Below are 19677 nucleotides of genomic sequence, written 5' to 3'. Positions count from 1 at the left end.
AAAGTGGGGTGCAGATTTCCCATATCTGGTCACAGAAGGACATTAAAGTTTAAACCTAAGTCCACCCAAAAATATCTGAACTTTACAGGCAGGCTTATTTTGAAAGCTCAGTGGCCATCAAGACTACTAGGGATCCAAGAAGACAGTTGTTTGTTGGTTCAAGGAGTTCTGACTGGCACACTGTGAGACACATCAATAAAAATGTTTTCTATATTTTTCTCTGGGCTGTGTGCCTGTTGGACTGCAGAGTCACTTGAGCAGTACCAAGCTGATGGATCTTAGGAGGCCAGAGGCAGCAGGCCAGCAGATTGACACTCCTGGGTGGGAGAACAGGGACTGTGCCCCTCACACCCACAAAGGCCCCCAGCTCTCTGGTCCCTCCTACCTATGCTGGGACAGAGGTGACAGCCCAAAATAATGAAATCCTGAAGGAGGGGATGAGAGGCAGGAAGGGAGAGGAAAGCCTGATCATATTTTCTGTTTATGAAATGGCTAACTTTCAACATTCTTACCTTAGAAAATCCTTTTGTAAACTCCTTTAACAAAAGAAGAAATGGTACAAGACAGATCACAGATTCCTTTTGGGGCTTCCCACTTTCTTTTCCTGCCACCTCTCTCAGGACAGGATTAGTCCTTTGGAAGCAGTTGTCTACTTCAAATTTCAAAGCCAGGGCTTGTTTATCATAACACCGACATGCTCGTGTCCCTTTGTTACCCCCACCGTGGATGAATGAATGAGCTTTTATGAGAAAGACGTCAGGTAACAACTCCCTGGGTCAAATGTCCCAGGGTATTTCCAGTTTGATAGAGCAAGACTGAGATCTACCAAGTAGTGACAGCTGGGTACAGAGCACTGCCACGTGCAACACTGCTGTGAGCTGATGCACTATAGACAAACTCCTTCCAGTCACAGAGCATATTAATTCCACTCCAATTCCTTCCTTACACACATGTGTACTAGTTTTCAGACAGAAATTAAAATCCAGTGAGTGAACATGCACCACACACTTGTAGTGAGAGAACAAGACATCTGTCTGCATGCATTCTTGGTGGAAAGAGGGTGTACAATCAACAAGGGAGACTTTTCCATTCAAAAACTGGCGTGGTTATTTGCAGTAGCTAACATCGCCCTCTAACTTAAGACACTTTACTGGTATGTACATAAAGAAGTGAGTCTCAAGTAAGTGATTAAGAGGCTTTAAATTGAAAAAGATTTTTCTTTTCACTTTAATAGGAGCTTCAAATACAGATAGAGGTGCCTCAAGCTGACCTGTGTAACTATTCTTCTCTCCCCCCTCTGACCAAAACTGCTCTGAAAAGTAGGCCACAGAGAGCAGAGGCCACAGTTTCAAAAGGTGAATGCCTACAGCTATGTATATACAGCTATTTTCATGCACTTTTAACTGGGTGGCCTGGTTTTGAGAAGTTTTGAGTATGCACTGCTCCAGCAATGTACATGCTCCATAACTTCCAAAAAATAAAACCTGACTACCTGCTTTGATGTTGAATTGTTAATGCATAATTTCTAATTTCTACTCAACAGATCAACAATTTCTGTTAAAACAATACCTACACAGCTTGCTTGGCACCAGACACTTTCTGTATCAGAGTATGTGCATGTATACCTGGACAAGAGGTTCCTGCCCAAAACAATGTGGCATCTAAAGGGAAGAGACAGGTAGATGAGTGTCAAGGAAAGAAAGAGACACACTGTGCCCAAGGTCATGCAGCAAGTCAGAACCAGCACCAAGCAGAAAACCCTGAGCCCCAAATCAAGTGCCTTACCCATTACATCATGCTGAGCCTCCTCTCTAGGAATAAAAATACATGCAGCTGTTCAAGGAGTATTTCTAAGACAGAGAGAATCTGATAAAAAGAAATCTAGGGAATAGAGAAGGATGCCATGATCTGTTCTATAATATTCCCCAAAATCAGAAAGGAGCAGACACAGCAACTTCTCATAAAATAGTAAACAATCAAACATAAATGATTTTGATTACATGCCAAGATGAAAATATCACAGCTAAAGGGGTTTATACTGTCCTAAGGAAATAGCTCCTGTACTTCAAAGAAGACTGTTAGGAGAGAGAAATTCAGGAGCTGCAGCTTGGCTCATGCAGGAGCTTCTAGATGAACTCCACGAAGACTAGTGTCTGTATAAATTTTAGATCTAAATTTAAGAATCTAAGAACAATATGATTTTTAAATCATGGGGGGAAAAAACCAGGAGCAAGTAGTAAAGAAAGGAACTCCAGGGTCTGCAATACCTTAAGTTCAAACATTACCTGAGAAACCAGTAAGTCACTTGAGACAGCAAAGGAATCTGAGCAGCAGATGGGAACACTAACTAGGTAGAGTACCGAGTGAGTAGCATGCGGCTTTTCATCTTTAAACAAAAAAATGTAATACAAAAAGGTTAGTTAGTGCCTAGTCACAGTGATTATCTATTACCATCTTAAGCATAATTTTGTGTCAGATTTTGAAAATCAAAGCTGTAGAATCACAGTTTTTCAACACAGCATCACATGATTTAGTTATTTTTCATTAGGTTAGAACTTTAAAAAGGCTGACACAGTTCCAACCGTACAATACCCTGTTAAAAATGAAATTTCCATTAAATAATGCTCCTGATCTTTCACCAAACATCACAGAATCTGATCTAGAGCACTTTTATTTAAGAAGGAAGTCTTCACAGATAAGTAAACAAAGCAATACAGCTGCTGAGAGAAGTCAACTGCTACACCAAAAAAATCTCTTCAGTGATTTATTTCAGTATCAACCTGCCAGCTATGTAGGACACTAGCTGGGAATGCAACCTTTATTTTTTCAAATATCTTTTTAAAAAGACTCAGAAGTACAGGTTTCAGAAGGACTAGTTCTTTTACAGTTTGCACTCAAAATAACAGAGAACAGGAAAAGGAGGAAGTCACAGCGCTGGCCAGACTATTGATTCCAAAATAGAATCTATAAAATTAATGTTCAAATATCTCTTAAAGATTTCCGCCCCTCATTCCCCCCCTCCCCAACAAGAAGAGAGTCTCCCTTCCTTCCAAGAGAGGTATCACTATCTATACTGAATAAAGCAATCTCTGCAAATCACCTCAGCACTGCTAATTGCATGCCAGCACACCAGGCTCAAGGTGAACCATGGAGCAGGTTGCTCAAAAAGGTTATGCAGTGTCCATCTTTGGAGATACACAAAAACCCAACTGGACATGGACCTGAAGAACCTGCTCTAGAAGTTCCTCCTTTGAGCAGGGAGTTGGACTATATATTCTCAAGAGGATTTTTCCAGCCTCAGTGATTCTGCAAGTCTGCGAGCCTTTTATTTCCACAATGACTGAGTGGTCAGACTAGGACATGGAAAGCCCATGTTCAACCCTGTGCTTTCTCTCAAACTCTGCTCTAGTTACTAGTATAACTCTGCCCTAGTTACTAGTTCTCTTCCACCTCAGTTCCTTTAGCGGCCACAGACTGTGGCAGCAGAGAAAAGGAGCATGCAACAAAGTGTCCTTGCAACTCATTCTCAGGAGTTCTGGATCAAAGTACTTATCACTGTGATACTTGACTCAATAAAGAGCAAGCTACTGGACTTTCAGAAAGCCTAACAATGTCCACATGCCCAGTTTTAGCTACTTCAAATAGGGATTCCCCTTTTCAGGAAGCATGGAGAATTCTCTGTCAAAAGGACAGTAACTTGGACATCTGAATGATAATTAAATTTAAAATCAAGCTATTTACAGAACATGTTTATAGAATGCAGTCACCTCAGCAACATCTGCCATTTTCAAAGGTGCAGGCTGCACAGAGGGAGGAGGGTTCAGCACTGAGCAAACTGGAGTCAGCAGAGCATGTAGTCACCCTCTCTTTAACCCAATGGGTGCAAATCTTTACTTATACGGTTCTTGTCAACTCTGTCTACAGAGTTGAAATAAAGTATAAACTGAGGATCATAAATAAAGACTATACTTCATTTATTGTTACTTTAAAACAAAATTCAAATAGAGGCAATAAGTACTGAAATCCCAAACTGGTCTGTAAATAAACATTGAATTTTCTTTTGAAATACTCAGAAGAGCAGAATGTTTCTCGTTATATATATACTCAACCCTCCTGAGTTTACAGCACCCCTTTGGAAGACACAATACCTTGCACTGAACTTAACCTATCACATCAGTTTTGTATCCTGCAATAAACTGGGCTCTCTAGTTACGGCTAAAGACCAGGATATAGTTTTCTTGGTAGTTACTTCCATATTGAAATTCCGGAACTGAAAAGATGTGGTTCCTAAGAGCTCCTGCTATTCACAGATGTATTACTTCTTGTTTGAGTTTTTTAAGTGCTCATGGCCTTGGGATATGACATGACAGCTGCAACAGAGAAAACATAACTTAGCAGGTGAAAACAAGGAAAGGGGAAAAACCCACAACTGCCTAGAGCAGTGTAACTTTTCTCTCACTACAGATCATCGTGTGCAGGAACACAGAGGCTGATCTACTTAGGCCAGAAAGAGAAGTCAGACAATCATTCAGCTCTCTTGAGATTTCCTCTGCTAAATACAAAGTTGGTTCAAGGTCTTTGTCATGATATTTCTGATTTTGAGACAAAAATAAGATGAGACTGGGAAGGAAAGTGCTGGGGGGAGGGGGACACAGGGTCAGGGAAATATGGTCACCAAACACACTGCAGCAGCCAGTGACAATAGGTAAAGTTTTTCCTTACCTCATTCTTCAACTTTATTAACAACTTCTCTTTAAATTATTAGTTTTAACTGAATATGAATTTCCTTTTTCTTTTTCCTCCTTAAGCATTTATTTCTTTTTCTCATCAGTTTGACCAGAGGAGGCTGAAATATGCGGAAGACAAAGTACTTGGAAAAACTGGAAGGTCTCCCAGACATATTGTTCTCATAGAGATAACAATAGTACTGATAGCAATTTTAGGAAAAAAAAAGAACAAAAGCAAATCCTACTGAATCTCTCTTCTGCTAGAACAAAATCTCAACCACTTCCTCAGAGCACAGGTTTCCCTCAGCACCTCTCTCCCACTTACAAACAGCAATAACTGCTCCAAAACAAAATCCTTCTAAACTAACTGAGCATTTTCTCCTGAAGAAATTCCAAAAGGCAAGAGAGAGTGCTGTGAATTATTAGTCTTGTTTTTACATAAAGACACTGTCAGTGTCTTTATGGGCCAGGCAGGTTATATGCAAACAATATGTCTATAAATCCGCAACTATAAAAATACACATTGAGAAGCTTCTTATCTGCCCATCAAGAGAGTGATAACACAATCTCAATGTTATTTCCAATAATACCCCATTAGAATAACTCATTAGAGCAATTCAATTTCTCCCAAATACAGTAATCTAACATATGAAACAGTTACTTCAGAGCTATTTTAGACTTAAATTCAAAAGCTAAGAAATGTTTCAAGAACATGACAGTAGCAGAAGTAGAAAAGGAATGAAAGACTAACTTAACCCAACAGTTACAAAGGTTAAAATGATAAGATAATAGAATTATTCGGGTTGAAAAGGCATGACTTCTAAACACGGGAATACAACTCAAATGATGCCAATTAAAGGCAATAGTTTATCTCAGGTAACAAGCCAGCACCAAAAGTATATTTATGTTCCTCCTAGCAAATAGCTTGTGCAATAGGCTTCCAGGGCTTCTCAAAGACCTTAGCTCAATTTACAATCCAATTTCTTTTGGTCTTTTCAAAAAAAAAATAATTTCTTTTTCTCCCTCAAATTCAGGCCTCAAGATTCTTATTACAAGCTGTGGAGTTTGCACAGTCATTTCAATTTACCAGCACACACACAAAGACAATGTTTTCCAGAAGATTTCTGGGAGTGCTCACTGTGGTAAATATGCTCCCCATTAAATCCACATCGTATTTTTAACCAGATGCGAACCTCCTTTGTGTATATGGAAAAAGAAGAGCACAGGATTCCAGAGGGCAATCCTGTGACACAGGAATGCTTCAGTGTTTGTGCTCCCATGGAGAGACAGAACACAAGGGGCCCAAAACCACTACTTCAAACTTCACATGCAGCCTCCAGAAGCAAGCTGCTTCCTTCTCTAGCCACAATAAAAGCCTTTAGGGAGAGCAGGTATTGTCCTACCTTGCATATATGCCTCTATTTGCCGAATTAGCTCGTAAGACTTGGACCGGTCCAGAAGTGTACGAATAGCCGGGAGAGGGTCCAGGATAATGGTTTCTGGATGAGCATCAATATACTCCTGCAAAACAATATATATTCAAAAAAAAAAAAGGCATTAGGTTTGCTGACAAGTGTGGAAAAATAATGAGATGGGGAAGAGAATAGAAAATGTTAAAAATCTCGAAGTCCAGCTTCTCCTCAAGGGGAGCCAAACGGACATAGGCAACACAGGAAGTCACCAGACAGTCAGGACACTGACATTTGAAACAAACACAAATGTGACAGCTAACTGGTTTAGGATAAAAAATTTCTCCTGTAGACTCGCTATCAGCAGAAAAACCTGTGCTGCAACCACATGAACTCAAAAGGGAGCCAGTGGCAAAGTGCCACAGTAAGAGCTGTGAGCAGCACTGAGGAAAGCAATTAGGAGAAGAAGGATGACACATTGCTATCTTGGGGTCAGCCTTGCATTGAATTATTGCATGTGAACATCACAACCATGTGAACTAGGCTCAGAACTACATCTGGATTCTTTTATGTTGTTATTATTGCTGTCCTCTAGCTGCGCTGAAGACAGTGTTAAGAGCTGGATGATAAGGGCTGAAATTTTATTTGGCAGAGCCAAAGAGACTGCAGCTTCACTGTGTCTTCATTGCTTGCTACTTCTCTAAGTTCATACTCTCCTTTCCTGACTAAAAGAACAAAGTAAAGTTAATGACCTCATGGAACTTCATCTTGGGAACTCAATTCCTCATTCACTGAGGTCATGACTGCACTACTGCATCTTGGCCATGAACACAGACACAGCTGCCAGGTATTGGCCTTGTAATCCCAACAAAACTTCCTTCTGTTTCTTAGAAGAGAAACTGAGTTCCTTCATCATCGCCCCAGTCTGGTCCCATAAAGTCAATGGGAAACACACACATCTATCTTACCCTATTAAAAATCAGACAAATATTTCCCAAGTTACCATCTGTCTTTGTTTTACCCAACTTCCCAAATCCATCCTTATGTTTTCACTAATTTCTTTAAATCCATTCATGCAAAAGGCACGGTAAGTGCTCCTGCAATAATGGACTTTTATGAAGATCTACTTCATTTAAATTGACTATTTCAAGAAGGAAACATACTCCAAAACATACTTAGGAGTATGAGGAGGTGGCCTCAGGAGATGCACTTTGCTATATACTGAGCTGAATGGCATAATCTATTCCCAGAAAGGGATTTTGCTCCAGACACTGACTGGGGATGTAGATTTCCTCCCCACCCCAGCACTGGCAAACTCTTGCTTTCTGCTGACTACATAGTCTGAACTGATGGCTGCTAAAAGGGGATTATTCTTTTGAGGCTAAGAGGATCCAGCATTGGGATGATTAGTTTAATGAACCCACTGCATCACCCACAGCACACAAGCAGCTTTCTTCCACAGGGCATGAGGCAATCTTCAGTGGTGATACTTTTGTCTGACATATTTAATAATCCCTACAGAATGCAAAGAATTAATTCCCCAAAGATATATCCGAACTTGATGCCACTTAGTAGAAGTCAGGGACAGTCTTTTGCACAGTCAGTCATCAAGACTGTCAGACCCAGCTGTTGTCTCACCCTTGCAGCACAGCCTGCATAAAAAGCCTCATTGACTCACTGGAACAGAAGCTAGGTTCATTTCAAGTCATTAAAACCCAGAACATACAGTTTTCATGAGTGTCTTGCCCCTAGAACTTCCAGAGTCAGCTTTAAATACAGATGAGATTTTTATTTTTTTTTAAGAGCGAGAGTGTCTCATTACCTAATGCATCTTAAACACCTACGCGTGGCTACACACACATACATACCCTTTAATGCAACACCTAAAAGACACCCTGTGGAGCTGGCATGATCCAGCGATTAGGGCCTTAGCTTAAACTTGCTGACTGTGAAACTGTACTTGAGTATCTCAACAAATCTGAAGTGTAACAAGACAGCTCTTTCAGCTCCTCTATGCCACAGTTTAAAACAAGCAGTTACCACAGAGTGTACCTTCATGAGCTCGCTTAGAGAATGAGCACATTACAGGCAGGCAATACCATGATGTGGCAGCAAGTAAGAACAGAACTCAGCCTGGACATGTCACAGCTCTGAAAAGTCACCTCAGCTGAGATCCCACAGCAAATGTCCTGCAGTGCTTCAGATGTGTGTGCTAGCTCTTCCTGTGATCACCACTCCACCTCAACAAGTCTCTGGTTCCACCTTGAATTCAAGCTCCCCCATACATCCATCTTAGTCCAGCCCCTATTCTGCACACACTAATCCTTCCCCTCACACATACATTTGTCATGCTTGTGGACTCTGTCACCTTTACTACCCTCCAAGGAGGGAATGATTTTTCCCTGTTTTAGCTCCTTGTGCTCATTCCCAAATCCTCCTGATGCTCATCTCATCATTGAGAACTATGCTCACTTCCCTGGGATTGGTGTATTCCACTTGTTACCTTGGCTCACATTACACTAAGTATTTCCAGAGGAAGCATGGTTTTTTTATGCTTTCTGTAAGGAACTTCACAGTTGTTTTATTTCTAATGACAATAGCTCTAACCTGTATGTAAAGATGATCCAAGCAGTGAGCTTGACACAGCATAACAAAGTTCAACAGGAATGAAGGCACGATCTCAAGGCCATTCTACACCAGTCAACATCTCAACAGAACAGAGCATCTAAGCTGACTTTCCAGTGACTGATTTCTCATCCTGTTGCCTTAAGGAGCCTTCGAAAAGCTCTGTAAGGCAAACATGAAATAACTGATGAAGATGGGGATTATTTTCCAAAAGCCATGTAGAGTCTGGAGGACGTAAACTATTCTAATGTCAAGAACTGCACTGAGTGCAAGCAGACAGCCCCTTCAAATACACACAAAGGAGGCTGAACATGAGTTTCTTTATAAAACAAGGACATTTCTGAGCATCAAATCTATGTCAAGTACTATTCTCCAGCTTTTCTCCATTTGCAGGCTTAGGCACTCAGACAGCCAGAGGGCATAGGAATGCCAAAAGTCGAGAGACTGTCAGCAGGGCAGTGAAGATCTGTGTTATCTGAGTAAAGGAAAGGACTCAGACCTGAAGTGTCTCGTAGAGCTAATCTGGGGACAGGTTACAGATCTCTCCTTCTAACTGAATCCAGAAACTGCTCTCCCTTTGAAGCAAAGGACTCCCAATGCAGAACAAGGTCAGTCTATTTGTGTATGTCCTTTCTAGTTGAACACAGCTAGAGGTTAACTGCTCAGAGGACAGGAACACCAATATGCACTCATGTCCTCATACTCTGCATCTCTTCTCACATACCATTGGTTTCTTGGATTTCCATCACAAAGCACTAACTCTGCATTCAAAAACAAAACTATCTAGTTACACCAGGATCCCCAAAGCAAATCATCCAGCTTCCCCTTGTGCCAGAACACTGCCAGCACTTTCCCAGTCTCCCACACCTCTCACCAGTATATCACCAGCACATGCAAAAGAAAGAGTTTGATTACCCATGTATTCAGAAAATTACTTAAAATAAATAATTTCAAAATCTGAACCTTACACCAATTCCTCACAACAGGAAATTACAATACGAAAATCAATTTTCTTAGTTTCACAGGAACAATTACAATAGCTGATATGAAACCTTTCATAAACTTTGATTCTTTACTAGGAACTGCTGCACACTCAGGCATCATGTTTTACTGAATATATACCTGTGAACATCACCTAACAGACTGGAAAACTATTGATGTAGCCTAAGTAGCAGCACTCTTCCCATGCCACAGAATGACTCCACTATTAGAAATACAGAGCTGGAAAAACATGAAGGGTTTCTGTCTAATAATTTTCGTAACAGACGAACTACTATAGATATGAACTTGAAAATGGAGCAGTTGAAGGAGAAAAAGAGAAACACTGAAGCCAAGAGAGAGCTTTCAGTACAGCACAACCTTTCAACTTTGAACATTCAAATCTTCTCTGGTAATTGTAACAAAACAACTCTGCTCTCTTCTTTGGTGGATTTACTGGACACTGGCATCCAACAGCAGACTCCAACCACCCAGGCAACAATGTGGAGGATATTTAGGCTTTCCAACAATAGTTTGAAAGGGCTCTGTCCTTGGGCTGCAGTTCAGCTTGACCCAGACAATATCTATGTTTTCCTCTTTCTAATCTTTGACATAATAAAAGCAAACAAGAAAAAACAAGGACTTTTAGCAGATCCTCTTTTGTTTGTATTCCAGGCTTGGCATTAAGTCATTCTCTGTACCAGCCCTGTTACTGGCAGAAGGCCAGCACTGAAACTTGAAATCAAAGAGAGACCAAATATTTCGTGTTGCCTAATAAATATCTCTGGATATAAACCAGAGATTAAAATATATACATACTTTTCTTGGGAAGCCTTTGTATAGATGAGAATAGAGTTGCTTGTCATTTTACCCAAAAAAGGCAGCTAATGATTTTTTTTTATATTTTAACAGAAAGTTCATACAGTATCTACTGCAAATAATAAGTCATTAGATGATAAGAGACTCACTGATTCACTGACTTGATTTTATGACTAAGTAATAAAACTTATATAATCTTTTGTTTAATATGAAACAAAGTCCCATAAAACAAATATTCCAAAAGAAAAAAAGTTAGCAAAAGAAACAACAACACCGTTTGGATTGTCTTTTCCCATATACAGAAACATGAAGATGACTGCTTCAACAACAGGCGAACATTTTCCAGGAGAGAAACAGATGTAAGGACAGACACAAGCATGTCTAAAGAGTTTGCTTCAGATTTAGGCTTCCTTTTTGTTTTTCTTAGGCTGTGATGATCTCTTTTCACAGACACCTTCCTCCAAAGGGAAAGGTGTAGGGTCTTCATGTTGGGTCTTCAACGAACACTCATCTCAAAATTGTTTGTCTCCAAATATAAAAGAAATTTCTGCAATGGTTGGGAGGGATGAAGGGTGTGGCAAGGAGAAAGGGGAACAGATCTTCTCTGTTACATTTCCATTCACTGTACATCTCAGAGCAACTTTCTCAGTACTCAACTGCCCTGTTTAGCCTTCAAAACTCCACAGCTGGAAATACTCCACCTTGCAAATACCTACCCACAGGAAGCTGTCCTTACAGTTAGCACTTGCATGACAGATTTTTAGTTAATTTTGTTGCATATGAGGCTCTTCCAACAAATTTAAGACCCATATTTTCAAATGGGAAAAACACAGGTATTGGCCTGTGAATTCAGGTGCAAATAGACCACCTCAACTTTGTCTCACCCTGTCCTATCAGTAGAGAAAAGAATTACTAAGATGTACTAGTTTCCTTTGATTTTTCATTTGCCTTTTCTCAGCTGAGCAATCCCCTAATTCCTTTCCTTCCATAATATCTCCCTAATTTTCCTTCCTCCCAGTCCCAATCCCTTCTAAGAGAGCTTCTCAATCAATAATAGAAGAGCCCATCCTTGACAACTCCAGAGTGGAAGAGTCAAGGGTTGAAGGGCAGCAGGGGAGAAAATGTTTTTAATTTTTATCAACCTGATAGCAGAAGCCTAGGCATAAAATTTGCTTCTCATCTATCTTTTTAAGAAGGCTAATGCAAAGAGAACCTGTTCAGAAAAAGCTCTGAGAGACAAATTAATAACCCTACTGATTATCCATCACTTTGAGACATCATTTTGAATGGAACAGACTAATATGAAGCTGTAATGAATGAAGCTATTCAAGTCCCTGTACAGCTATGACAGGCAGCTGCTCAGAGAGTATTTTGCTCTAATGAAAGAATAACAAATATTCCCCAATGTCTTACACAAGCTAAAACATACTCAGTTTTCAAAGTCATATACTTTGTCTAGAAGGAACTGGGGTAGTTTGGTTTTCTTTCTTAGCAAGAAGGAAGGAACTGTAGCACCAGTAAGTGAAAGGCACCCTGGGGACTATGCCTCTTCCCACCTGACTTCCCTGCATGTTCCTCTGGTCAAGAAGGAACCACCAATGACTATAACCAATTTTTACTAGACAACAAATAAACCGTGTTCAATTGGTCCAGCCCAGTGTTACAGTGGGTAGGAAGGGAGACTGAACATCATCTTTACATATAATCATCATCCCCAAAATAAGGATCTAAGTGTCCTAAAAATCAAATGGAAAGATTTCTTTACTTTTCACTTAATACACTACACTAGGAACTGCATGCAGCCTTTGCTTTAGCTTTAGATGAGATCACTAGACACTCATCACTGGAGTGATGAGAACACTCAGTGTAGAACAGCGCAGTGGAGAACAGTTTGCACCACCAACTGCAGCCCGGACCACATCCAACCAGCACAAAGACTTCAAAACTCAGCCCTAAAGGTCTTCTGCAGCTAAAAATCCCACTGTCAACAGCAACTCCTCCATGCTGTTAATGCTGTTTTCAGTCTCCTGTAAAGGTTTTTTTTCCAAGTCATTAAATGGCAAGAAAAAACCCACATGCTAAAAGGCCTCCTGTTCTATTAGCACTCTCCACCAGATCATACAAGGGTTCATCACAGATTCCAGAGAACAGGGACATAGAGCCATGTAAATGTGAAGCCAGTTTCCTCCTCAGCTCTTGCAGATCAGATGGTCAAGGCTTCAACAATACAGCTCTGAAAAAAAGCTATTCTTAAAAAGGTCATAAATGTAGCCTGACAGATCATTCCTCCTCCTGTGGTCAAGGATCCCTTGCTCTCTGTTTCCTGGAAAACTACTTTATGGAGCCAACAATAAGACTGGTGCCAGGTATCATCTTGCTGTTACATTTATATTCAATAGCGAGAAAAAAGCATAATGAATTTTGCACTGTTTGGTCTGGTTAAGATCATCAGAACTTTTTCAGTCAACCTAATGAACAATAAGGGAACCACACTATTTTGACTTGTGTGTAGGTGCCAGAAATACCACAATGCTTATATAACACCTCACAGACATAAGCAGCTCTCTTTGCAAGGGGTAACTTTACACTTTCTAGGTTGCTCACTGATTTTAGTTTAAAAACCCCAAAACAACAGCCCCACCCCACACACTTTATACAAATGGATTCTCATGATTTCTTTTTGTTAGGGAATACACTTCTCTTAATTTCTAATAATTTGCAATATCTTAAAAATAATACAGGACAGAGGGAGACAAACAGCAATTTCCAGCTAGTTTATGCCCTGGATAGCAAAATTATATGAGAATATACACTAAAACCACATTTTGGCATGTAATTCAATGCAGACAGGCCTGTCCTCTGCTCTGATGGTTCCTGGGAGCATGTTTTACTACCATGGAAGCTCCCTGCATGCCAGTGATGTGGCACAACTCAGTCACATGTGCAGAAGCACCAGACTTGCTTTACTGGGGAGAGAATATAATTCAGAAGCCTGCTCACAGGGGTCCCTACCTCTATATTATTCACTGGAAAAGTTTGGAATGCACTGGGAGAGAATCTCTTTCTAATGAATGAGTTTTGAAGATACTGAGAGAGACCCACAGTGAGAAATATGCGTATTCCAGGAATGGGAAACTACTTTCTAGTTCAACTACATGGTTGTGGACAAGCCATGCACTGAGCTATGCTAAAGAACATTTGAAAGAAGATCATCAGACATCGGTGTATTGTAACTCAGTCTGTAAATTGATGTTATCATAGATATTATAAATTCATATCAGAGCTCAAAACAGAAACAAACAACCCTCAAGTCCTTATGAGAGCCGTTCTCATGAGTCTTAATCAGCTAACACATGCACCCTTTAGACTGGCCATCAGTTTTTCCCATTGGTAAGACAGGAAACTAGTTCACATTTGAAACGTGGAAAGACTGCAAGCAGAGAGCCCCTGAAGTCCATCTCCCTGTATGCTTCTTTGGACATTTATTAGTTTCCAGTGCTGTGGGAAGTGGATGCCTGCACTGCTTAGTGAAGAACAGTCAGTCATCCACTACTCAGAGAACTGGTGCCAGAGGGTCAGACCCACAAGTCAAAACTTTTGGTCTCCTGTGTGTTTGAGCAATATGCAGGTGGGAGGAAGCAGAAAAGCTCTGCAAAAAGAATATTGACTCTGATAAGCGAAATACCTTCTGCATTACTAGTTGTAAAACATTAAGCAGGGTGAAGAGAATATCATATCCCAAGAAAGTAAAGTTGTGAAAATTGCGGAATTTGCCTGACATAAGCGCATTCCATAAAATTCTGAACCTTTTTTTTAAATGTGCTTTTATTTGAATGACAAGAAAAGAATACACCTTTTATCAAATACAGCCACCAGAAGAAACATCTTTTAAATCTATAAAGGTGTTGCTTTATCATTTTCATCAGTATTTAAACTACTGATAGGAATTCCTTGGGAAAACAGTTGTCTGTACCACTATGTCCTGCATATTTCTGACCTTCAATGTAAACTTGAGAAAAAAAAATTATATAACAAGAATCTCAGCACTAGAGGACAGAATAACCTCAATGCTACAGAAATTAGCATTCCAGGAACTGGGAAGACTAGACAGAACTGGGCCAAATTAATTCAGTGGCTTTTGTCATGGAGAGATGCACGTAAAGGGCTCTGCAAACACTTGTTCCTCCTTGTGAGCAGCACTAATGCTCTTGAAATGACATCAGGATAACATTTGGTGGGAAACCAGTTCTTACTAACCTTACCAATACAACATAAAACCTCTCCAAGGTGCAAGTCCATTTTAGACTGACAAAACTATTTTTTCTGGGCTATCAGTAGCAGGGCAGCAGTGTGCCAGAGAGCTCTTTTCCTACCAACTGCACAGTAAACAGACTGAATTTGCTGCACCAAGATTGTCCTCCTGCTTGAAATGCAGAAAGACTATGAAAGAACCGCTTACCTGGAACCTGTGAACCAACTCCAGTGACTGGCTGTCATTCTGGTCTGCTTCAAGGATGACATCTGTTAGTTTATGTATGATCACATCCAAAGGGCCCTGATCTTCAATGGGTTTGGTGAGGTCAAGCTGAAGAAACCAGAGAGAAACCTTTTATTAATATATGGAGATTCTTCTCCCTGTCACCATCCAAGGTGTTGCTGCCGCACAGAAGGCATTTACTTTATATAATGCCTTTATTTTGCTATGTTATCCAAATCCCTGAGAATTTACACTTCATCGAATGTTAGAAAATTTAACCCAGACACATTTCTCAGCAACATAGCTCTAATTTCATGACTTACAAGCAAGCACTCTCCATCCAAACACCTTCCTATGCTTCTCCACCCTGAGCCAACATTTCCCTCTTCAGTTTCTTGGTACATTCACATACATGCGAAAGTAATGAGCCAACAAATATTAACACCACTGATAAAAGGAATGCCTGCTGTGCCCTTCGCCCTTTGGGATTGCACAAAACAGCACCCAGGACAGGAATACAGGTAACACAAACCCAAGTGACTCAGGATCTGTGCAAATTCATCTGCTACAGGGACAGCTGTTTAGCTGGTAAGGAAGGGTGCAGTTCCCAGAGAACTCCCAATAGGAGACTTGGGGTAGGAGACAAAAGATTTGGGGTGGGGTGTGCAGAAACTCTGCTCCAGAAAGCACAGGAAGACAGAAAGTGATAGCAATGCGTCATAGGGCTTGATCCCCTGTCTTGGTAGACAGGGTTCGAGAAGCAGAGGAACCTCTGGCACTGGAAAAGAATTGAGGAAATTCCTCTTGAGGAAATATTAATGCAAAGAAAGCTATTGGACCTGATGGGATGCAAGAATACTAAGAGAGCTGGCCAATGTCATTGTGAGGGCTTGCATTTATCAGGATATTAATCAAAATGGAGATTCCAACTAAATCAGGAAAAAGAAACCACCACAGAGGCAGTCTAGCTACAGCACAGAGTCCCACAGGGGCTGTAGGATCTCCATCCTTCAAGGTTTTCAACACCTGACTGGGCAAAGCCCTAAGCAACTGAGTCTAAATTTAATGCCAAATCTGCTTTGATGAAGATGATGTATTACAGACCCCTAAGATCACCACCAAACTTAATGATCCCATGAAGCTGCTTAGCGGATTTAACATTAGTACAGTGTAACTGCCAGACTCGGCTCATGTCCTGGCCAATACACTGGGTTGCTCACAACACAGAAGCTGCACTTCAACCAACTGTGAGATCTACTGCATCAGTGGCAATTTAACCTTGTAAACTTCAAACCAGGAACATTTTTGAGAGGAAAGACAGATGTGTTCTTACTAAACTAAAGTTAGCATCTGATTTTAAAGTTACATGCACGCTCCTTTCCATTGCTGCTATCCCTCTTATTCAACTCTGGCAAAGAAGGGAGTTGGAAGCAGAGGGGGGAGAGGAGTGCTGGGCAGAAGAGGCTGCTCATGCTCTGTTTTCTGTCTCATTAGCTTGAATTTTGTCCTACTAAAATTTCCCACTCTACAGAAATGGCCCTGATTTGAATTAAGGAGTGAGTGCCTTAAGGAAGGTAAGGATAAGACAGGATAGAACCAATAAAATAAAATGGCAGAGATCTATCAGCCTTATATTAATTTGCTAGTTGCTAATGTAACTGATCCATTTAACTGAATTGCTTTTCTGCTCTTATCTGTGCTAGGCTTACCTGAGGAAAATAACTGAAGTTACCTATGCCACAAAAGCAAACTGAAAGATTACCAGTTTCTCCCACAGAGACCACCTTTGCTTCCCCATTACTACATGGTCCTACTAACAGTTTATAGGTTGAGACCCTTTGAAGTCCTTATGCAGATTTTTATACAACTGGAAAACATCTTGTGTGTCTGTCTTACAAGGAGACTAACAAAGGCACTGGTCACAGGTGGGGAGCAGACTCCCTACATGCCATGGTAAGGATGACACGACAGACTACATGTGGATGCTCAGGGATGGGTAAACTATGGCCAGCTGAGGCAATCCACAGAAGGTCTGGCTGTCATGGTACTTCTGTTTTCACTCTCACAAGTAGTGCAGCACAAAGGCTGAAGGAAAGTCTGTGTCTGCAAAATTAAGGCAAAATGAAGTTAATTGCAGCTTGGCTAAGGACACAGAAGGAGATAATTAAGTTCTGCAACCAAGCTCCAGAAAAATCAGCTAATATCCTTAAAAGAAATCTCAGATGACCACACTGCTTTTTCTGATTTTTTTTCATCTGCCTATCACATCTGGAAGGAAACAGCAAAACAAAGGGTCCATTTAACTAGGTCAGAAAGTTCCCAGTTGCCAAGGTACAAAAATGTGAATTAATCCAGTTTCAGGACTTCCAGTTTGAGAAACAGTGAGAAGCAAATAAGTATCTGAGATTGGTTGCCCCTCTACATTCTTCCTGCACTTGCAGCTCAATCTGCACAGAAACATTCAGAAAACAAGAAAACAGTCCTGCCTTTCAGCCTCGACCCAAGAATAGAAGTAAGCCTTCAAGGCATATCCAGGCATTTCCAGCATAGTGTTTTCCAGAAGCATAAGACATCTGGGCAAGATAACTTCTTCACAACAGTTGTGCCAGCTAAACACAACTGGCGTATTTTGAGAATGAAACCAAATGCACCTACTTTGCACATTGGAAAGTGTTAAAAAGGCTCCCCCCCCATAACAGTGTTTTGCTTCCCCTTCACCAGGAAAGCAATGCAAGAAATGACAGCATGATAAAGCAGCTTTCCTGGTAGGAAGTTTAATGACCACTTTAATTGCCTCAACAAGGACAGCAGGTACATTTCAGCCACAAAAACCTTCAAAATTTTATCCAGTGTTTAGCAGATCGGAGGATCAAACCATTTGCAAGAATAAGTTCTCTGTGTTCTGAGCCATGCTGCAGAAAGCAAATATTCCTGGGCTGTGTGGAATTTGGAAGAGATCCACCTTCCTTTTATACACTGAGGGAAAAAAAAATAAAAGTAGAAGGAAAGAAAAGATTTGAGAAGGTAAAAAGAAGCCTTTTCAAGTGGAGTATCAGACCCAAAAAGAAGTCAGTGAAAATAAAGTGCAAAATTTCTGATGGCCCTCTGCTGAGACAAACACTGATTCATTGTTTGTCACCAGCTGGAATTTGAGCCTTTCCACTTCCCTTCCCTTTCAGCATCTCTCTCTCCAAATGATCTTTGCATTTGACATGGATCACCCAAAGGTTTGTTTTTGCAAAGAACTAACACCATAGCAACAGAAGTGAGAGAAAAGATTTATCAGCACCAGCTTGAAAAAACAGAGATATGTCTATGGTGTCTTTTTTCTGTGAGGTAGCCTATAGCCTGCAGCCTACTCTGCTTGCCTTTTTTCATGTTAAAAATCTACACCCAGACAGGTATTGGTTTCATAGCCTTGCCACTTTACCACCAAAACCCAGCAAAACCCAGGTGAATGACATGGAAGACAGTGTCAAAGCTGTACACAGAAATGCCAGACAAAAGGCATATACATGACTTGGATAGGTGCACTGTTTGCTGAGTAAGAAACTGTCTGAGTGGCTGGGCCCAGAGAGTGGTGGTGAATGGAGTTATATCCAGCAGGCAACTGGTCACAAGTGGTGTTACCCAGGGCTCAGTATTGGGGCTGGGCCTGTTTTAATGTCTTTATCAATGATCTGGACAAGGCGATTGAGTGAACCCTCAGGCCGTTTGCAGATCACACCAAGTTAGGTGGAATGTTGATCTGCTGGAGAGTAGGAAGGCAATGCAGAAGGATCTGGTCAGGCTGGATTAATGGGACGAGACCAATGGTATGAGGTTCAACAACACCAAGTGCCAGGTCCTGCACTTGGGTAACAACAACCCCTGCAGTGCTACAGGCTGGCGAAGATTGTCTGGGAAAGGACCCAGAGGGTCCCTGAGGGTGCTGCTCAACAGCAGCTTAACACGATCCAGCAGAGTGCCCAGGTAGACGAAAAGGCCAATGGCATCTGGGCTTATATCAAGAAAAGCATGGCCAGCAGGACCAGGGCAGTGATTGTCCCTCTGTACTAGGAGCTGGTGAGGCCACATCTCATATCCTGTGTTCATTTTGGGCCCCTCACCACAAGAAAGACCTTGAGGTGCTGGAGCTTGTCCAGAGAAGGGCAACGGAGCTGGTGAAGAGTCTGAAGCACAAGTCTTATGAGAAGCAGCTGAGGGAGCTAGGAGTGTTTAGCCCAGAGAAAAGGAGGCTCAGGGATGACCTTACCAGTCTCTACGACTACCTGAAAGGAGGTTGTAGCCAGGTGGGTGCTGGTCTCTTCTCCCAGATAACAAACGATAAGAGAAGAGGAAATGGCCTCAAGTTGCTCCAGGGGAGGTTTATATGCAATATTAGAAAAAATATCTCACCAAAAGGGTTGTCAAGCACTGGAACAGGTTCCCCAGGTAAACAGTGGAGTCACCATCCCTGGATGTGTAGATATGGCACTTACTGACATGGTTTATTGATGGACTTGGCAGTGCTGGGTTAACAGTTGGACTTGATTTTAAGGGTCTTTTCCATCCTAGATGATTATATGGTTCTGTACGCCTTTCCAGGTCTTTCAAATCCATATATGGAAGAAAACAACCACTAGATAAATGCTCTTATCAT

At 41.1% G+C, this 19677-nt stretch overlaps 1 protein-coding gene across 3 annotated transcripts in view; it reads right to left on the bottom strand.

The window, feature by feature from the left end:
* Positions 1-19677, bottom strand: part of ITPK1 (inositol-tetrakisphosphate 1-kinase) — a 159352-nt gene that overhangs the window by 57671 nt on the left and 82004 nt on the right. For all 3 annotated transcript variants that reach the window (XM_017813868.1, XM_017813869.1, XM_017813870.1), the window contains 2 exons: positions 15018-15143; positions 6131-6248 (listed from right to left, as the gene is read on the bottom strand). In XM_017813868.1, the coding sequence (XP_017669357.1) occupies positions 6131-6248; positions 15018-15143 (244 nt within the window). The remainder of the gene's footprint in view (positions 1-6130; positions 6249-15017; positions 15144-19677) is intronic.

The sequence above is a fragment of the Lepidothrix coronata genome, unplaced genomic scaffold (assembly GCF_001604755.1).
Source record: "Lepidothrix coronata isolate B3197 unplaced genomic scaffold, Lepidothrix_coronata-1.0 Scaffold43, whole genome shotgun sequence".
NCBI lineage: Eukaryota > Metazoa > Chordata > Aves > Passeriformes > Pipridae > Lepidothrix > Lepidothrix coronata.
The sequence above is the reverse complement of the archived record's forward strand: the minus strand, read 5'-3'. Positions and strand labels throughout refer to the sequence as shown.